The sequence below is a fragment of the Antedon bifida genome, chromosome 4, assembly GCF_963402885.1.
Source record: "Antedon bifida chromosome 4, ecAntBifi1.1, whole genome shotgun sequence".
NCBI lineage: Eukaryota > Metazoa > Echinodermata > Crinoidea > Comatulida > Antedonidae > Antedon > Antedon bifida.
Genome location: NC_136229.1, coordinates 26,270,720 through 26,287,350, shown reverse-complemented (window position 1 = coordinate 26,287,350; position 16,631 = coordinate 26,270,720). Strand labels below are relative to the sequence as shown.

The window sequence follows — 16,631 nt, the reverse complement described above, 5'->3', positions numbered from 1 at the left end:
TCAACTTATATTATTTATTTTTTAAATAAAAATAAATAATAACGGTATTGTAATATAAAATTTATTAAAATAATTGTAATAAATTAGTTTACTAATTGCGTTAATTATTTGTTTTAAAAATACTTTTTAATTTGCAATATTTATTTTTAGCAAGCTGGAGGGTAGTTACCGTTTTAGCGTCCTCACCAACTGAATTTTGGATTTGTTTATTTATTTTACAACTCCTGTTTTGCATGAAATTAAAGAACCAGTGTTCGATTGCTTCATCATGTCTTCCATTTCAAGTATGGCACGCTTTAAAAATCCAACAAAATCAGGAAATAGTACGTAAATATACTGATTTTAAGCCAATTTACTTTTAGGCCTAGGCCTAGGCTAGCTACACGAAGAATACGATCGGCAGCAAAACACCAACGCCGAGTCAAGACGACGCGCGCGACGACTGGACCACAGGTTGATTTTTTATGATAGATTAGGCTAGGCTAGCCATAGTATTAATGTCCGCTTATGAAGTGAGATATATTTATTTCATGTTATATCAATTACACATTAAGGATCATCCCACATTAATAACAACATAGCCTAAATATAATAAATTAATTTATTGAATTATGTTTAAATAAATTAAATGTCATATTGTTATTGTTGATATTAAAATTTATCATTCTATTGAATGAATATTATTTTTTTTATTAACATATTTCTGTATATTGCAGTTCCAACATTAAGCAGAAGCAGTAACCTGCGTCGTAGTGGAAGTATGGGCAGTCTTCGACGTAGTGGGGGAACACCAACAGGCGGCTTGGCTCCAAACTTTAATGCTACGTAAGAAATTATTTTACTTTAGGATGACTACAGTACAGTACAAACATTATTATTTTTTCATACAATAATTTTTTTCCACTCTTTTCGTAACAGTAAACTTCTCACTCTTTTAGTAACTGTCTGTAAAGCAATACGGTATATATATTTATAAAGAAACCTTTTTTATGTGTGTAACTGATTTTCCTAGTATATTTATATTTCCATAGGAAAACAGTCAAGAGCACGACTACTGCAGGGTACCCAAACTTGGAAGCTGAGTATATCAAGAACCTTCAACAGCAAATATATTTCCTGGAATTGGAGGCTAACTATCTATATCCTTCACAGAATAAATAAAGACACTCAAAACTGGCTAACAAAATAATCTAAATATATAATATTCAATCCAAACAATTGCTAAGTAATTCAATTTCAAAAAAATGTTTTGTACATATTTCATCACCAGCTTAACCTGCAACACATTAAATAATTAGCCATCATACTGACTTTTATGTATGTAACTCTAATACTGTATACCCAATGTACTGTAACTTGAAATGAATTTCGATAGGTTTCAGAATGCGATGTTAAGCTCTGTCTACACTATCAAACTAGTTTGACAAATATGGTAGTGATATACCCAAATATGGTAGTGATATGACATTCATGTCCATATAGGGGCACATCACATTTTTTTGTCACATAAAGTTTAAAAGTTTAGACAGAGGTTTAGACGAGGTTTTATCAGTTGTTTAACTGGTATATTTTTTTTAACACAGTAGAACCAGTTATTTAACACTGATAGAAAAAAAGCCTGCTTTTGCTAGTAAGTACTAATATTAAAGCCTAATACATGACTGTGGCCTGGAAGTTGTGCTGGATGTAACACTACAGTTTTTATAATGAATAGTGTAGGAATATTTTACAGTAACTAATAAACATTTCTTAATGTATAAATACTCGGGATCAAACCAAAAAGGCGACTGAATTGCAACCACGAATGACAGAGGAGGCCACCAGGATGTTGGGTAAATTAAAGGTTAGTAATACCCACCAGACTATGTTTGCTTATCTGTGTATATTTGTTTGGTCATCAAACAAGTTTCTGGCCAAACATACTTTCACATACTATTTGTTTTGCTTATGTCAATAAAAAATTGTTTAATAAACTAATAACCCAGTACTCTGTGAACTACGAAAAATTTTACCTTTGTTAATGTTATATTATTTTAATCCATACATTTTGAGGAAAAAAATCGGGCTTTTATGTCACCATTCACTTTGTTTGAGGCAGGGGAGTTGAGGACAAAGTAATTCTTAATAATATGCTTTATCACTGCAAAATGAACTTTTCTTTGGCATACTTGAAGACAGAGTAATGATAAGCAAATTGATGATGATTACAAATAGTCGGCCATTTCTTTCGTGTAGTATTTATGTGTTCATTTCAATCATACCCTGTAGGAACTACAAGTTGATGTTGATAACATGACACTTGAGATAAAGCGTAAGGAGTCCAACTTGGACTTAGTCAGTTCTGAAAAGGAGAGACTTGATAGCAGATTGAAAATGCTGGAAGGTGAGGGAGCTAAATTGCTTAGAATACTGTATGTCAGTAGTAACTGTCAGTGTCTTGAGCAAATGTAAAAGTGTTAATATCTTTAAACGTCAATACAAACAATATCTTATTTCATTTTATATTTAAAGTTACAAGTTTGTGTTTTTATCATTTATATTGAAAAACTTGTATAGTGCTTTACTTTATTTGTTACAAAATGTTAGCCTATAGTTTGCTTTGTGTAAGTAATTTGTTTTATTTGTTTATGTATTGTCCATTGTCATGTTTTTATTGTTTTTCTTCTTTTTATAAGTATAAGTTATAAGGGTAGCTACACAATTGGTTTTTCCCTCCATTTTGCTTTATTTTAAATATTTACTTTATTATTTAATCTCATTTAATTTGGAAAATAATTTAAAGTAAAGTTGAATAATTTTCAAAGTTCCTTTATGGAGTGGGCTTCTTTTTTTGTTATTAAACATTTAAGTTTACTACTGAACTGTAGCAAGTTACAGTATGTGCCGTTACAGATTTTGATACTATGATTTCATGTCTTTATTCCAGATACACACAGCAGAGACAAAAAAATCTTAGTCGAAGAGGTAGTGATGTTGAAGAAACAGAATGAAATGATACAGCGCGACATTGCAGAAAAAGATCGCGACATTCTACAAGCGAAGGCGGAGATTGATAAGAGAGCATCATCATTAAACAACGCTGAACACCAAATACAAATTATCAAAGCACAGGTAAGTGTGACTTTTAAACTGCTTCATCTGTCATTACATATATTACACTTCTGTGAGAACATTAAAGTATTTTCTTTCTTGGCTTACTGTAGTTAAAGCTCTGTCTATACTATCAGTTACTAGTTTGACAAAGATGTGCCCAAATATGGTAGTACTGTAATATGACATCATCGTGTCCATATATGGGCACATTTTTTTTTCACATAAATTTTGATACAGCCATACATGCTTCACACTGACAGGACGTGTTGAAGTTAGCTCCAAGAAGGATCTTAAATTTGCATCAATTTCAACCCCTACTGATCTATCATTATACATAGAGGAAATAACAATGGCATCAACCGAAAAGAGAACAACAAGATCAAAGGGTAAATCAGCAAACGTGAAATCTAATGATGACATGGCCACGAAAAACCCAGGCCTCGAACCTGCTGCTGTACCCAATACGGTCGACCCGGAAGCGCGCGACCCTGAACCGACAACACCATTGTCAACAACGTTGCCCGAATTATCACCGTCTAAGGGGCCTAGCTCCATTCAACACATCTTGGCCGATGACCCTGAACTGGTTTCAATTGTAGCGTCAAGTATAAGCACCCATGTACTGTCATCTCCAGAATTATTACAAAAAATCATCAAAGCAATAATGTCTAATAAAGCACTTATATCTGCGATTAGTAAAGCCGTTCTTGATCAGGTAAGCGACATTGTTTACAGTAGTATTGCTATGGACAACGAGGTCATTACGGGCGATATTGACAATCTTCGTAGACGAAATGACGCATTCGAGGCAGAAAATCGTGCTTTGGCGGACAAACTGGACGACCTGGAGCAATACAGCAGACGAAACTGTCTGCTTCTGCACGGTGTCCCTGAGTCACGATACCCTAAAGAGGACACCGATGCGATAGCAATTGATGTAATCACATCCAGGATCTCCGAGGATGTTGAGATACGCGATATTGACCGTACACACCGTCTTGGCAAAAAGAAAACCGATCCTAAATCCAAACCACGACCAATTATAATCAAGTTTACCTCTTATCGCACGCGTCATGAAGTGTTTCGCAACAAACGATCATTAAAGAATAGCGGCTACTCAATAACGGAGAATCTTACATCTAAGCGCCTTCATCTGCTGCACGAAGCATCACGCAACGAAGCTGTAGAAGCTGCTTGGTCCATGGATGGGAGAATCACCTGTTTGCTGAAGAAGAACCAGAAAAAAGTGATCATCAGGTCTGAATCTGACATCCGACGCCTTTAGACGTAGTACTCTATTAATTTTGAGCACCGACAGCTAAGTACTCTTTATTACATCCACTAACTTGCCTATTGAACAAAGTTAACTATCACTCCATAATGACTTTCAAACGTTGACTTCTTATTTTGCAGGACACTCTGAAACTTTGTTGAACCTTAATTAACTTTCATTATAAACATTGCTAATCGATCCTTTATCATTTTTGCAATTTTTACTTTCATTCTTCATTTTTTTTTTTGTACTCAAACTTTACCCTTATTTTTTATGCCTATTACTTGTATTATTATTTATCGTAGTCCTATACACAGGCCTATTGTCAAAAAAAGGTTGTCAATGACTTAATGTTAGCGGCAGTTTTTGGCGTTATCATAAGTACCATTATTATATGTTTATTAGTGTTATTGTTGTTTTATTTATATCATTTTTTTTTAATGGGCCAAATATTACCACTGACACTGACGTTACTGATATTTTCTTTGACTGACGTAACTGATATTTTCATTGACATTATTGACTTTGATTATGTTATGTTTGTATTGTTTATATTATTATTTCTATTATTGATCTTATCCCTAATGTTATTACTGATGTTTATGTTCTATAATACATAATATTAACATTATTATTATCTTAACTATTACTATTACCTATTTTATTGATACTATTATTTTATTGATGGGCCAAATATCAATATCTCTGATATTAACATCACTGATACTAATGTTATATTGGCGTTATTGATATCATCATTATTATGTTATGAAGTTGTATTTTTATTTACCATATTATTATTTTAATTCCTTTAATCCTTTTAACAACGTTTCCAAATATCATGTATTCCTATTTTCCGATCCTTATGTCTTGAGCTATATCCATTAGCACACCCCGGTCCTTAAGACCCGAAGGAATTTATTTTTCTTATTTGAATTATTTTTTCTTGACATCAATTTTTATTTTTCAATTTGAATTGTTTTTTATTGTTATACTTTTGTTTTTTGCATTGTACTATCATGTCTCATAACCACTGTAGATCAGATTGCAACACATCAAATTCCGACCGATTATCAAGTTTATTGTTTTCTCCATCTTCAATCAACCCAGATAACTTTACCTCCAATATTGACCCTGATTCACAATTTTTTTCAAATAGCAACATGAGCACCTCCCAATATTACGATCCTAATGAATTTTCTGTTAATACCACAAGTGAATGTTTCTCTACTATCCATTTTAATTCAAGGAGCATTTTAAAACATTTTGACGACATGAAACAGCTTTTAACATTACTAGATTTACCATTCGATGTAATTGGCGTAAGCGAAACATGGCTTAAGTACGATAATCCCTTGGTTCAACTCCCTAACTACCACTTTGTCTCCAATCACCGAACTCATAAAGACGGCGGTGGGGTTGCCATGTATATTCGTGATGGTCTTCAATTTGCTACAAGACATGATCTTCATCTCCATCCCTCTATTTGCGAATCCATTTTTATTGAGATTAATAGACCTAACTCTAAAAACATTGTCATTGGTACAGTATATAGATCACCATCCCTTGACCCTCTTCAATTTACGAACGAACTTGAATCTGTCTTATCAAAACTATCAAGAGAAAACAAAATTGTGTACATTCTCGGAGACTTCAATATTGATATCCTCAAATATGAATCAGACAACGATGCCCAATACTTTGTTAATTCCTTATTTAGCAATCACTACCTTCCCCGCATTCACAGACCATCTCGTATTACCAAAACTACAGCCACCCTGTTAGACAATATCATAAGCAATCAAATTGACTTTCCAAACATGAGTGGACTATTTTACAGTGACATCTCTGACCATCTCCCAGTGTTTAATATTTCATTTTTGTCCAATGTTACTACTAGCTCAAACAGGGAAGATAAATCGGCTTTTAGGAGAATTAACCCCTCTACATTAGAACACTTCCGTCAAGAAGTGGCTTCTCAACAGTGGACCAATGTATTTTATAACCAGGACCCCGATATAGCATACAATTACTTTGAAAACACACTAAAGTCCCTTTACGACAAAAACTTCCCCCTCCAATACAACACTAAAAAAGACAAAAAAATAAAATCATGGATGTCTGACGGCTTGCTCAAATCTATAAAATATAAGCAGAAATTATATGCCAAATTTCTTCACCGTCCGACTCCCATAAATGAAAAAGCTTATAAACTATACCGCAATAAATTGAATTCTGTAATCAAAATTTCTAAAGCTAATTACTTCCAAAATATATTTCACAAACATAAAAATGATATCAAGGCAACTTGGAAGACAATTAATTCTCTGATTAACAAAAACAACAGCAAACAACAATCCAATACTCGCTTTAACTGCGATGGCGAATTGACCGAAGATCAGGAGAAAATTTCTAATGCCTTTAATAAATACTTTGTCGAAATTGGCCCCACCCTTGCAAACCAAATTCCCCGTGTTACCAAATCATTCAAAGAATTCTTACCGAATCCAAATCCAAATTCAATATTTCTTAACCCAGTTGATGAGTCTGAAATAGTCAAAATAATAACTTCTTTTGAAAATAATAAATCTCCAGGTATTGATGACTTTCATACCAAGGCCATTAAATACATTGCTGACCTGATTTCCCTTCCCCTGTGTCATATTTTTAATCTTGCTTTATCCAGCGGTGTGTTCCCAGAGAGGATGAAGCTAGCGCGCGTTACCCCTATTTACAAATCTGGTCCAAAATCTGATCTTTCTAATTATCGACCCATCTCCATTCTATCCATTTTTTCAAAAGCCCTGGAAAGAGTAATTTATGACCGAATATTTTCATTTATTACCAAATTCAACATACTTTTCAACAGACAATACGGTTTCAGAAAGGGACACAACACGTCAATGGCTCTCATCGACCTGACAAATAAAATTATAGACGCTTTCGAAAACCGCCATCTTGCAATCGGCATTTTCATAGACCTTTCCAAGGCTTTTGATACTATTGACCACAGTATTCTTCTACACAAATTATCTCACTATGGAATCCGTGGATCTGCAATTAATCTCTTAAATAGTTACCTCTCCAATCGTGCCCAATGTACCAAATACTCTCACTCCATATCCACTTTTAGTCCTATCACATGCGGCGTCCCTCAAGGATCTCTACTTGGCCCCCTCTTATTTATTCTATACATCAATGATATTCACTTCTCTTCAAAGCTCCTTAATTTTTTCCTTTATGCTGACGACACTACTGTTCTTTATTCTAACAAAAATGTCCAATCCTTATTCAATACAGTCAACTCCAATTTGATAAATTTGTCCCAATATTTTGCAGCTAATAAACTTTCTCTTAATCATAAAAAATGTAGCTTCATCCTCTTTGGGACCCCACAACTATTAAAATCTATTGACTTATCAGCCAACAGAATTACCATTGACAACCATGATATACCTTGTGTTCAATCAGCTAAGTTTTTAGGTGTAGTTATGGACAGCAATCTAACATGGAAAAATCATATTAAAGAAGTAGAGAATAAAACTTCCAAAAGCGTTGGTATCATTTCTAGGTTATCCTCATTTGTACCCCTTAATATTCTTCGAACCCTTTACTGCTCCCTCATTCTTCCCTATTTGAGCTACTGTAACATTGTCTGGGCCAATACTTACGTATCCAACCTCAGTAAACTGCAAATTATACAAAAGAAGGCTATCAGGATTATATCTGGCGCTCCACCGCGGTCCCATTCTTCCCATTTATTTTCCAAACTTAATCTCCTCAAACTCATTGATATAAACATAATGCAACAAGGCAAATTTGTATTCTCCGCCCTGCATTCCACTTCTCCAAATCATTTAAACAATATGTTTATTCCGAATTTTTCTATTCACAATTACCCTACACGTTCTAGAACTAATATACACATACCTATCCACAACACCAATTATTTTCAAAACAGTATTAGATACTCCGGTCCATCAATGATGAACAGTTTACCACCCCCAATTACAAATGCTGTTTCAATTTCTTTATTTTCCAAAAAATTAAAACAACACCTAATGTTAAAGTATTAAAAAGACAACAATCGAATGTCGCAATTTGATTTATGCTGCTGAACATTGATCTACTGTGGTTTTTGAGTTTTATTTTCTGATTCTACAATTTGACTGATCTATTTTTTATCAATTTATTTATTTATTTATTTATTTATTTATTTTATTTATTTTTTTTTAATTAATTAATTTATTTTTTTATTTTTCCTTTTCTGTGCGTTTTTTTGTCTTGTTTGTTTCTCTTTATTTCCACTCTTATTCAATTATCCATTTTATTTGCATAGGCATACCCAGCACAAGATTTCCTCATCTTCTCGGGATTATGCCTTCCTCCATAGCCAATTTTCTTAAATTCACTTTTCTGTTGTTTTATCCAACAAACATCTATTTCATTTTTTATATTCCTTACCATTTTTGTTTATTATTTTGTACTGTATTGCTATGGAGGAAAATAAATGTCTTTTGAAATGAAATGAAATGAAAAAGATAGTGTAGACAGAGCTTTACACAAAAAAATGCATGTCTGTCATTACTGTCTGATTGATTGAAGTTAACAGTCAATTTTAGAGAAGATATGGAGGAAAGAAATGTACGTAAAACCAACGTAGTCTTCTCTACTGGTTGACTCGTCAAATCAACCAAGCAAATCTTTGACAACAAAATAAATGATAAATATGCTAATAAATTAGCTAAATTGCAATCTCTACCATCATCATAACACTCTTCTTTCCACAGTTGGATCAGAAGAGTGATCAGTTACGATCTACACAGACAGCACTGGAAGAGAAAAGGACTGACCTAGTCAAGACACAGTCACAGCTGCATGAGATGGAGGATAGGTTTTATTCAAGTACTGCTGCACTCCAAGATAAGGCAGTGGAAGACCATAAAGTATGGACATTAATGATATTTGTTGTGTATACAGTGTACTCTGACTGGTCTACATTGGCATTAAGAAAGAATTGTATATTTTATGCCATAGTATTCAGAGTAATTTGTTTGATGAGATGAAAGAAGGCAAGCACAAGTGATATATAATTATGAAATAACAATTTTACATTTTTTGTAGAATCATATACGAGTATTACAACAGAAACTGAGGGAGGCAGAGCTGACAGCGGAACAGGACAGATACATGAAGAATAAAGTAAATATCTGTTTGTTTAATAATAATAATAAGATTTATACAGCGCACATATCCACTAAAGTGCTCAAGGCACTTGTGAAAACCATGAAACATATTCCCCTTAAACCTAAATACTATTGATAAATTTGACAAAAACTGAATAAAAACAAAACCTACATTAAAAACATAGTTCAACCTACATTAAAAACACATGGTTAATAGGTTTTAAGGAGCCTTTGGTAGTTTTAACAGGCAGAATGAAGTACAATCCTTTAGAGAGGATGTTAAGCTGTAGGTCATGTAGTCACCAACATAGCATCTTGGGAAAAGAATGATTTCAATGTACTGCCCATTTTATGTGAAAAACCTGACAGGATTCTGGTCTTTGCAAACGTTAGTGTGTCAAATAGTAATATCATGAACCCTAACTTACATTTTGCATGACATACCTTTCCTAAATATTTACTGTATATTCATTGCCTTTGAACAGATGTCAGATGATTGTGGTAATCTTGTAAAAGAGAATGCCTTATTTGGAACTCAGGTACTGGAACTTCAAAAACAATTAGAAAGAGTAAGTACAGCTCATCTTCTACAGTACACACTTGGTAACTAGTTATATTTAAGTTCAGTCGACCGTACATGTAATTTTCTATTGGCACAGTTTACCATGTGCCTATTGTAAAGTTTTCTATCCTTGTCGATAGGAATTTGGTGCATGGTCAACTGTGCCAATAGAAATCTTGAAAGTACACACATGGTTAACTGTGTTGATAGCCTTTAACTAGTTTATTACAACAATAACCAAAAGTTGGATCTGTCACGCCCAGTAGTTGTCTTTGACAGCTCTTGTCTGTGCTCAGTGCTCCCTTTTTTATGTATCAATGAAAGGAATAAATAAATAATACTCACTTTTTCATTTATTTAGGAGCGTGATTTGAGAGAAAGTCGGGACAACAAACATTCTAGTAGCATCACAGAACTGGTGAGCTTCCGAGACAAAGAAAAACATCATCATTTTGAGTTAAATCAACTGAAGGATCAACTGCGATATGAAAGAGAGCGTGTAGAACATCTGATGCAGCAGGTAAATGTCAGAATACACTGGAAAAGCCTCTTCAGTTTAGTTAAGATAGACAAGATGGAATTAAATATCATAATAAATCTTGGACCTACATTGTGAACATTTTTAAAATTGTCTTTTGGTTGTTTCAATTTCGTTTACTACTTTTTCTCTTTTGTAGCTTTCAAAACAGGAGCACCAGAACACAACTACTACTTTAGGCCACAACACGACAAAGAGCAGGCTAGCAGAGATTGAAGGGCGCTTTGGAGGGTTAGAACAAGACAACACAGCCTTGCGTAGGGACAAGATGTTACTGGTTGATCATGTATCAGATCTTCAACGACAGGTAAAGAAACAACAGTTTTGATTAATGAATTAGGCCTCCATAGCTATTAGAGTAATTAATTGTCAACCTTATTTTGTTGTAACTTGCTGGTACACTGACAGTTTAAAACAGTTAATCTACATATGGTGCTACAGCGAGTTTACAAAACAAGACGATTTGACAGACTGCTTAATGATGCTTACAGATGTACAATAACACTAATGGTAATTAAAGCCTTTAAACACAGGACTGTAGGAAGGCCTGTGTGTCACAAAAGGTATACTATATGCAGTCTTCCTCATTATACTTTCCTATTTCATAAACCCAGTATTATGTGCCATAGTACTGTACTTCAAACAGACACTAGCAAAATATACATACAAATTACTGTCCTCTTTTATCAATGAAATGTTGCTATATTTGCATAGCTTTCAGAGAAGGAGCAAGAAGTGATCAGCCTACAGACCCACATGCGCACATTAGAACTTGAGCTACAAGGTTACGAGCGCAAGTCAAAACTAGAATCCACAATCCAGACACAGAAATGGGAGGAGTTTGAGAAGATGGCAGAGAGTATGAAGATGTTGTCTCACAGTATGACAGCAAGATCAGGTGACCTTGACTATGCATAATCAGGTGACAAAATAGTGGGTTGTATTAAGCTCTGTCTGCACTATCAAACTTTATATGACAAAAAAATGTGATGTGTCCATATATGGACATGATGATGTCATATCACTACCATATTTAAGCATATCACTACCATATTTAAGCATATCACTACCATATTTGGGCACATTACACTTTTTTAGTCAAACTAGTTTGATGGTGTAGAGAGAGTATGAATATGTTATCTTACACTGAGCATGATCAGACCTATATTGTGGTCTAATGCATTGATGTTCCTTTGTACCATAGCTCATGGTGTTTTATGGGTGGTCACATTTTAACGCTTGTGTTTTTTTAAGCCAGAACAATACATTTGAAGATGTATTTTATCTTTGTAGTATTTAGTCTATGCATTGTCTTAAAAGTACTTAAACTAACATTCAAATTATAGCAACCAACAAATACAGTCAAAGAGTACACTGCAACCATGAATGTATAAATATTTTATACCTCTATGCTGCAACACTAACTCAGATTTCCCACAATCCCATGCTGTCAACTTGCCTCTTTCCCACAAATTTTCTTGCACATGCAAAGAGCCTAATAAATATCTATTTGTTCACTAATAATTTGCATATTTTATAGTTTATAATATTTTTGTAAGTTAACTTTTGAATATTTATATTTCTTAAACATTTATATTTATTTTGGTTGTATTTCATTAACTTCAATACTTCACAGAAAGTTACTTTTAATAATGTTTACGTAGAAAGCTTTAGTTTATAAATATATGTGATATTATTTTGAAATGCAACAAATAAGACATAATGATAATTGTATGTATGTAAATATTTTATTGAATTTATATTCAAATTTTTAATACAGTAATGTAGTAGTTACTGCAGTAACTGCAGTTGAATAATCGTGACATGATCTCTAGATATCTGTGTCCTATTTTGGTTACATTTGGCTGTAACTAAAGGAGTTAATTTTTAGTCACCCATTATAGCTGGATATAATAGTAATAAAATAATATTAATTTCTATTACAGTATTATTACAATGTAATATAAAGTATGATTGTTGTGCTCCAGTATAATTAGATTTTAATTAACAGTTTGCAATATATATTACTGTATTTGTATAGTAGCTATTGACGTGAAGACTCTTTTTATATGAGCAAAGAACCAAATTAAAACTTTAAATAATGTTGTAAAAATTATAATGTTTCATAAAGCGTTAGTTTATCATTGAAATAGAAAAGTACAGTAAAAGGCTGGACGAATGTTTAACATTTTTAATAAAAAAATTATGTTTTCTGTTTGATTTCTTGCTAACGTATGTTAAAATTAATAACCAATTTCAATAAAATTGTATTTAATAATAAAAATGTGTGTGTGCGTGTCATTTTGGCATTAACATAATTTAAGTATTATTCAATTCATATAAGCACCTGCCACAATAAATTTCTACCCGTTCTCTATAATGTTTTTAACTTGGTATGATTTTCTTTTAAAGAAAAACCTACCAATAAATTTCATAGTAAAATATACCTAATTAATGTAGACTTCTATTGTTCTGGGGCTTTGTCAAAGCCATGCTGCCATTCTGGTTTTCTTTTCTTTATAAATGCATCTATACCTTCTTGGCCGTCTCTTAGGCCTAAATTTTCAACCATCACTTGGCTTGCCTGCCTGTAACAAAATAGGAAAATTGCAACCTTGATAGATCTATTAATTATGTAATTATTTCTATTAATAAACACAAAGCTACAGTAGCAGAGAGAATATTATGTGGCTTTGTTATCTTAATAGTGCTAATATGATTGGCATTGTAAAATTATAATATGCTGCGTTGAGTACAGTATGTGTATAACTTAAAAATGTATGCTGTTCTGTCTCTTTAGTGGCTCACACTCATAATTTGGCTGATGGATTTGAAGTAGGCATTGTTATATTTCTGACCTTGGTTACCCGGCTCGTAAGCTTTTATCTTAGACGTAACACAAGGACGTATACCCTCGTAAATAATTTGACCAATCACTAGGCGATGGATCATCCGAAAAGTTGCTTGTGATTGGTCAACTCACTTGCCTACGCCGTTGCCTTGCTTCCAAGTGGGAAACAACGCTTTAGAGTATCTGATTCTCAGTACTGTATCCAGTATAATATGTCATCTGTATTAAGGTTAGGCTTATGGTCTATGATTACAGTTATCACATCTGATGCATATGTAACACGGTATTACAGAATTTGCCTATGATACTGGGAAGAAAATACCAAATATGGAGATACAGTACAGAATCTGGTGCTTTGAGTGAACACTAGGGAGGCAGAGGTGAAAGGTCAAAAACAGGCATACTTAGTACCTATAAGCTGAGTTTCTATCTTTTGTCATCTGACCATTAAAACAAGCTTTGCCTAATGCTGTTACTGATCTGCTTGCTTCACAAATCTTGTGTGCAATTTTCATAGTCTGCAAAAAAGAATATTATTCTAAAACATCTTAATAAAACGGCAATGATGTTTAATAAAAAGAAGGGTGATTTAATGTACACAAGCCTTGCAGACCTTAAAATCAGGGATTTTTTTTTCATTTTATACCTCCCTGTTAAAATGGAATAATCTTATTTTATATAAATACAGTCAACTCTCCCAATACCGGACTCTCTAAAAACCAGAAACTCTCCCAAAACCAGACTTTTCTTGAGGTCCAAAATTCATTTTTACCATTAGAAACACATTCCGAATACCAGACTTTCCGGAAAATCAGACATATTAGGCCAGACCAAAAGTGTCTGGTATTGGGAAAGTTGACTGTATTACCTTAAAACCTGAATTACCATGTCAAAAAGGACTTGTAGAATAACACCAATAGTGAAACAAGCTATCATGTTCAAAAGAAAGTAATCAAAACAATACTAGGTTATCACACAAACCTGTTCTTCAAGTTCTGCTTCAGGAACAACACGGCTAACCAATCCATTACGTAAGGCAACTGAAGAAACAATGACGGTATTTACAAATACAGTAATTAGTAGTTTCAAATTTAAGATATACTGCAATACTGTAGTTGATTTAAAAAGTATCTACATTACCTTCAGCTGTGATTGGTTCACCAGTAAACAACATCTCCATAGCAACCTTCCGAGGGACTGCCCTTCCCAATGCAACACCAGGAGTTGAGCAAAATAGTCCAACATTCACACTAAACATAAAGTTGTTTGTATCAAAGTAAACACATCTAATATATTCTAAACCAATCAAATCGCAATCATTAATTCCCTTTTTGTTTTAAACCCTACATACCCAGGAGTTGCAAATTTTGAGTTGTCTGTGGCAACTGCTATATCGCAGCTTGCTACCAGCTGACAGCCTGCAGCTGTAGCGAGTCCTTGTACCTGTGCAATCACTGGTACAGGTATATCCTGAACCAACATCATCACCTCTGAACACCTGTCAAACACCTGTGTATGATAATCTCTTCCTTCTTTTGATGTCTGTAATTACAATTCATGGTCATTCTAGTGTCAGATGTGTCGGAAATGTTGACTAAAAATTGCTGATAATGATATTATCCCATTATTGCTCTCACAAAGGAACAGTAAGAAATGGGGTTAGTAAATAGCCAGTGGGCAAGTAAAGTGATACCTACAGTAGATAACTAGATGAGTTATAAGTAACATTAACAAAATCAAGTACTATTATCATACAAAATATTGATAAATCATGGACATTTATTTTATATATATTAACACACAGACTCTAGAAATAATTGTTTGCTTTCATAAACAACATAGGCCTAAACTCAAGGATTATGTTGCTTTTTTATGAAACTAGGAGTTTAGGAGGGTATTTAGTATATTTTTAGAAAGTGTAGGCCCTACATCAGTAGTCCTTCAATTTGCAAGCAATGTTGTTCACTAATGTCATCGAGAGGGAATCAATCGCAATGTTTCTTACGAGTTCTTTGAGGTCATGACCTGAGCAAAACACTGGACCAGCAGACGACAATATAATTACACGTAATTCTTCATTCTCTGCATCTTTTAACAGGTCAGATTTTAGGCTATTTAGCATAGATAATGACAGCGCATTTCTGAAATAAAAACATTACCATACATCAGCAAGTAATCTAAAATAAATGAGATAGGAAATTATATAATAATATATATAATTTCCTATCTCATTTATATGACAGATTATTTTATTAATTGATATTTTCTATTGACAGCTTTTTTAGGTTTTGATTGTGAAAACAGGAAATAAGTTTCACCTTTTCTTTAGATCATTTAAAAATATTTTCTTGATTCCATTTTCAAGGGATGAAATTGTGTACTGGTGGTTTGATGATGTATTAGAATATAGACGAGGAAATTTCTGGAAAACAAATAACAGAAAACCTGACTGACTGAATTAATATTATTATATTATTAGGCCTATTATATAAATTATAAATATTATTTTTATTATATTATTACTCTATAACTTTAATATCCTTAATTAACTAATTAGTGCGTGCGTATATCTTTGTGTTTAATGTAATTTGAGTATAACATAACATTATTGAAAACTTATTTATTCTAGGCCTAGACTATGTCAGTCACCTCATCGCCAAAACGGTGGTTGACGACCACAGTCTATTCAGTTTCTACAGGACTAATCTGACGATGGCTGGCCTAGCTTAAATGTCAATAGTTCTACTGATTTAAATCGCTTTAAAATAATATTTTTAACATTAATATAAAGTAAATACATCGTAGTGGATATTTATGCTAAATCAAAATGACATATCATTCAACTAACATTAGAAACTCGGAAGCCTGTTAAGTTTAAAACTTTTAACATGGACAGCGCCATGTTTTTTTCTGTGACATATCTTATAGTGATTCTAATTGGCTGAACGATGATTGATTAATTGCCAAAGCAACACCAATAAACAATCCTGGAACGTGTCTCCATGGAAGTCGGACGCGCATATTGTATTTTATTGATTGAGAGAAGATCATGTTCAACCGTTTATAAAAGTAAATTCTCAGATCATTGTTGCTTATTTATGACAGTTTATTGCTGTGATAATCGAAGC

At 33.3% G+C, this 16,631-nt stretch overlaps 2 protein-coding genes across 2 annotated transcripts; one reads left to right on the top strand and one right to left on the bottom strand.

Moving 5' to 3' along the window:
* The first annotated feature begins 177 nt into the window (after window positions 1-177).
* LOC144839764 (uncharacterized) lies at window positions 178-12,772 on the top strand. Its single transcript, XM_078695241.1, has 12 exons — window positions 178-323; window positions 717-825; window positions 1,032-1,139; window positions 1,765-1,843; window positions 2,269-2,383; window positions 2,927-3,111; window positions 9,157-9,312; window positions 9,491-9,568; window positions 10,038-10,121; window positions 10,476-10,634; window positions 10,792-10,959; window positions 11,367-12,772. The coding sequence occupies exons 1-12, from the start codon at window positions 269-271 to the stop codon at window positions 11,568-11,570; spliced, it is 1,500 nt and encodes a 499-aa protein (XP_078551367.1). The 5' UTR covers window positions 178-268; the 3' UTR covers window positions 11,571-12,772.
* An 81-nt stretch (window positions 12,773-12,853) lies between these two features.
* Window positions 12,854-16,426, bottom strand: LOC144839765 (enoyl-CoA hydratase domain-containing protein 3, mitochondrial-like). Its single transcript, XM_078695242.1, has 8 exons — window positions 16,352-16,426; window positions 15,822-15,925; window positions 15,509-15,644; window positions 14,855-15,045; window positions 14,644-14,753; window positions 14,485-14,543; window positions 13,915-14,021; window positions 12,854-13,240 (listed from the first exon to the last, which is right to left on the bottom strand). Exons 1-8 carry the CDS (start codon window positions 16,403-16,405, stop codon window positions 13,117-13,119), a joined length of 885 nt encoding a protein of 294 aa, XP_078551368.1. The 5' UTR covers window positions 16,406-16,426; the 3' UTR covers window positions 12,854-13,116.
* Between the last annotated feature and the right edge of the window lie 205 nt (window positions 16,427-16,631).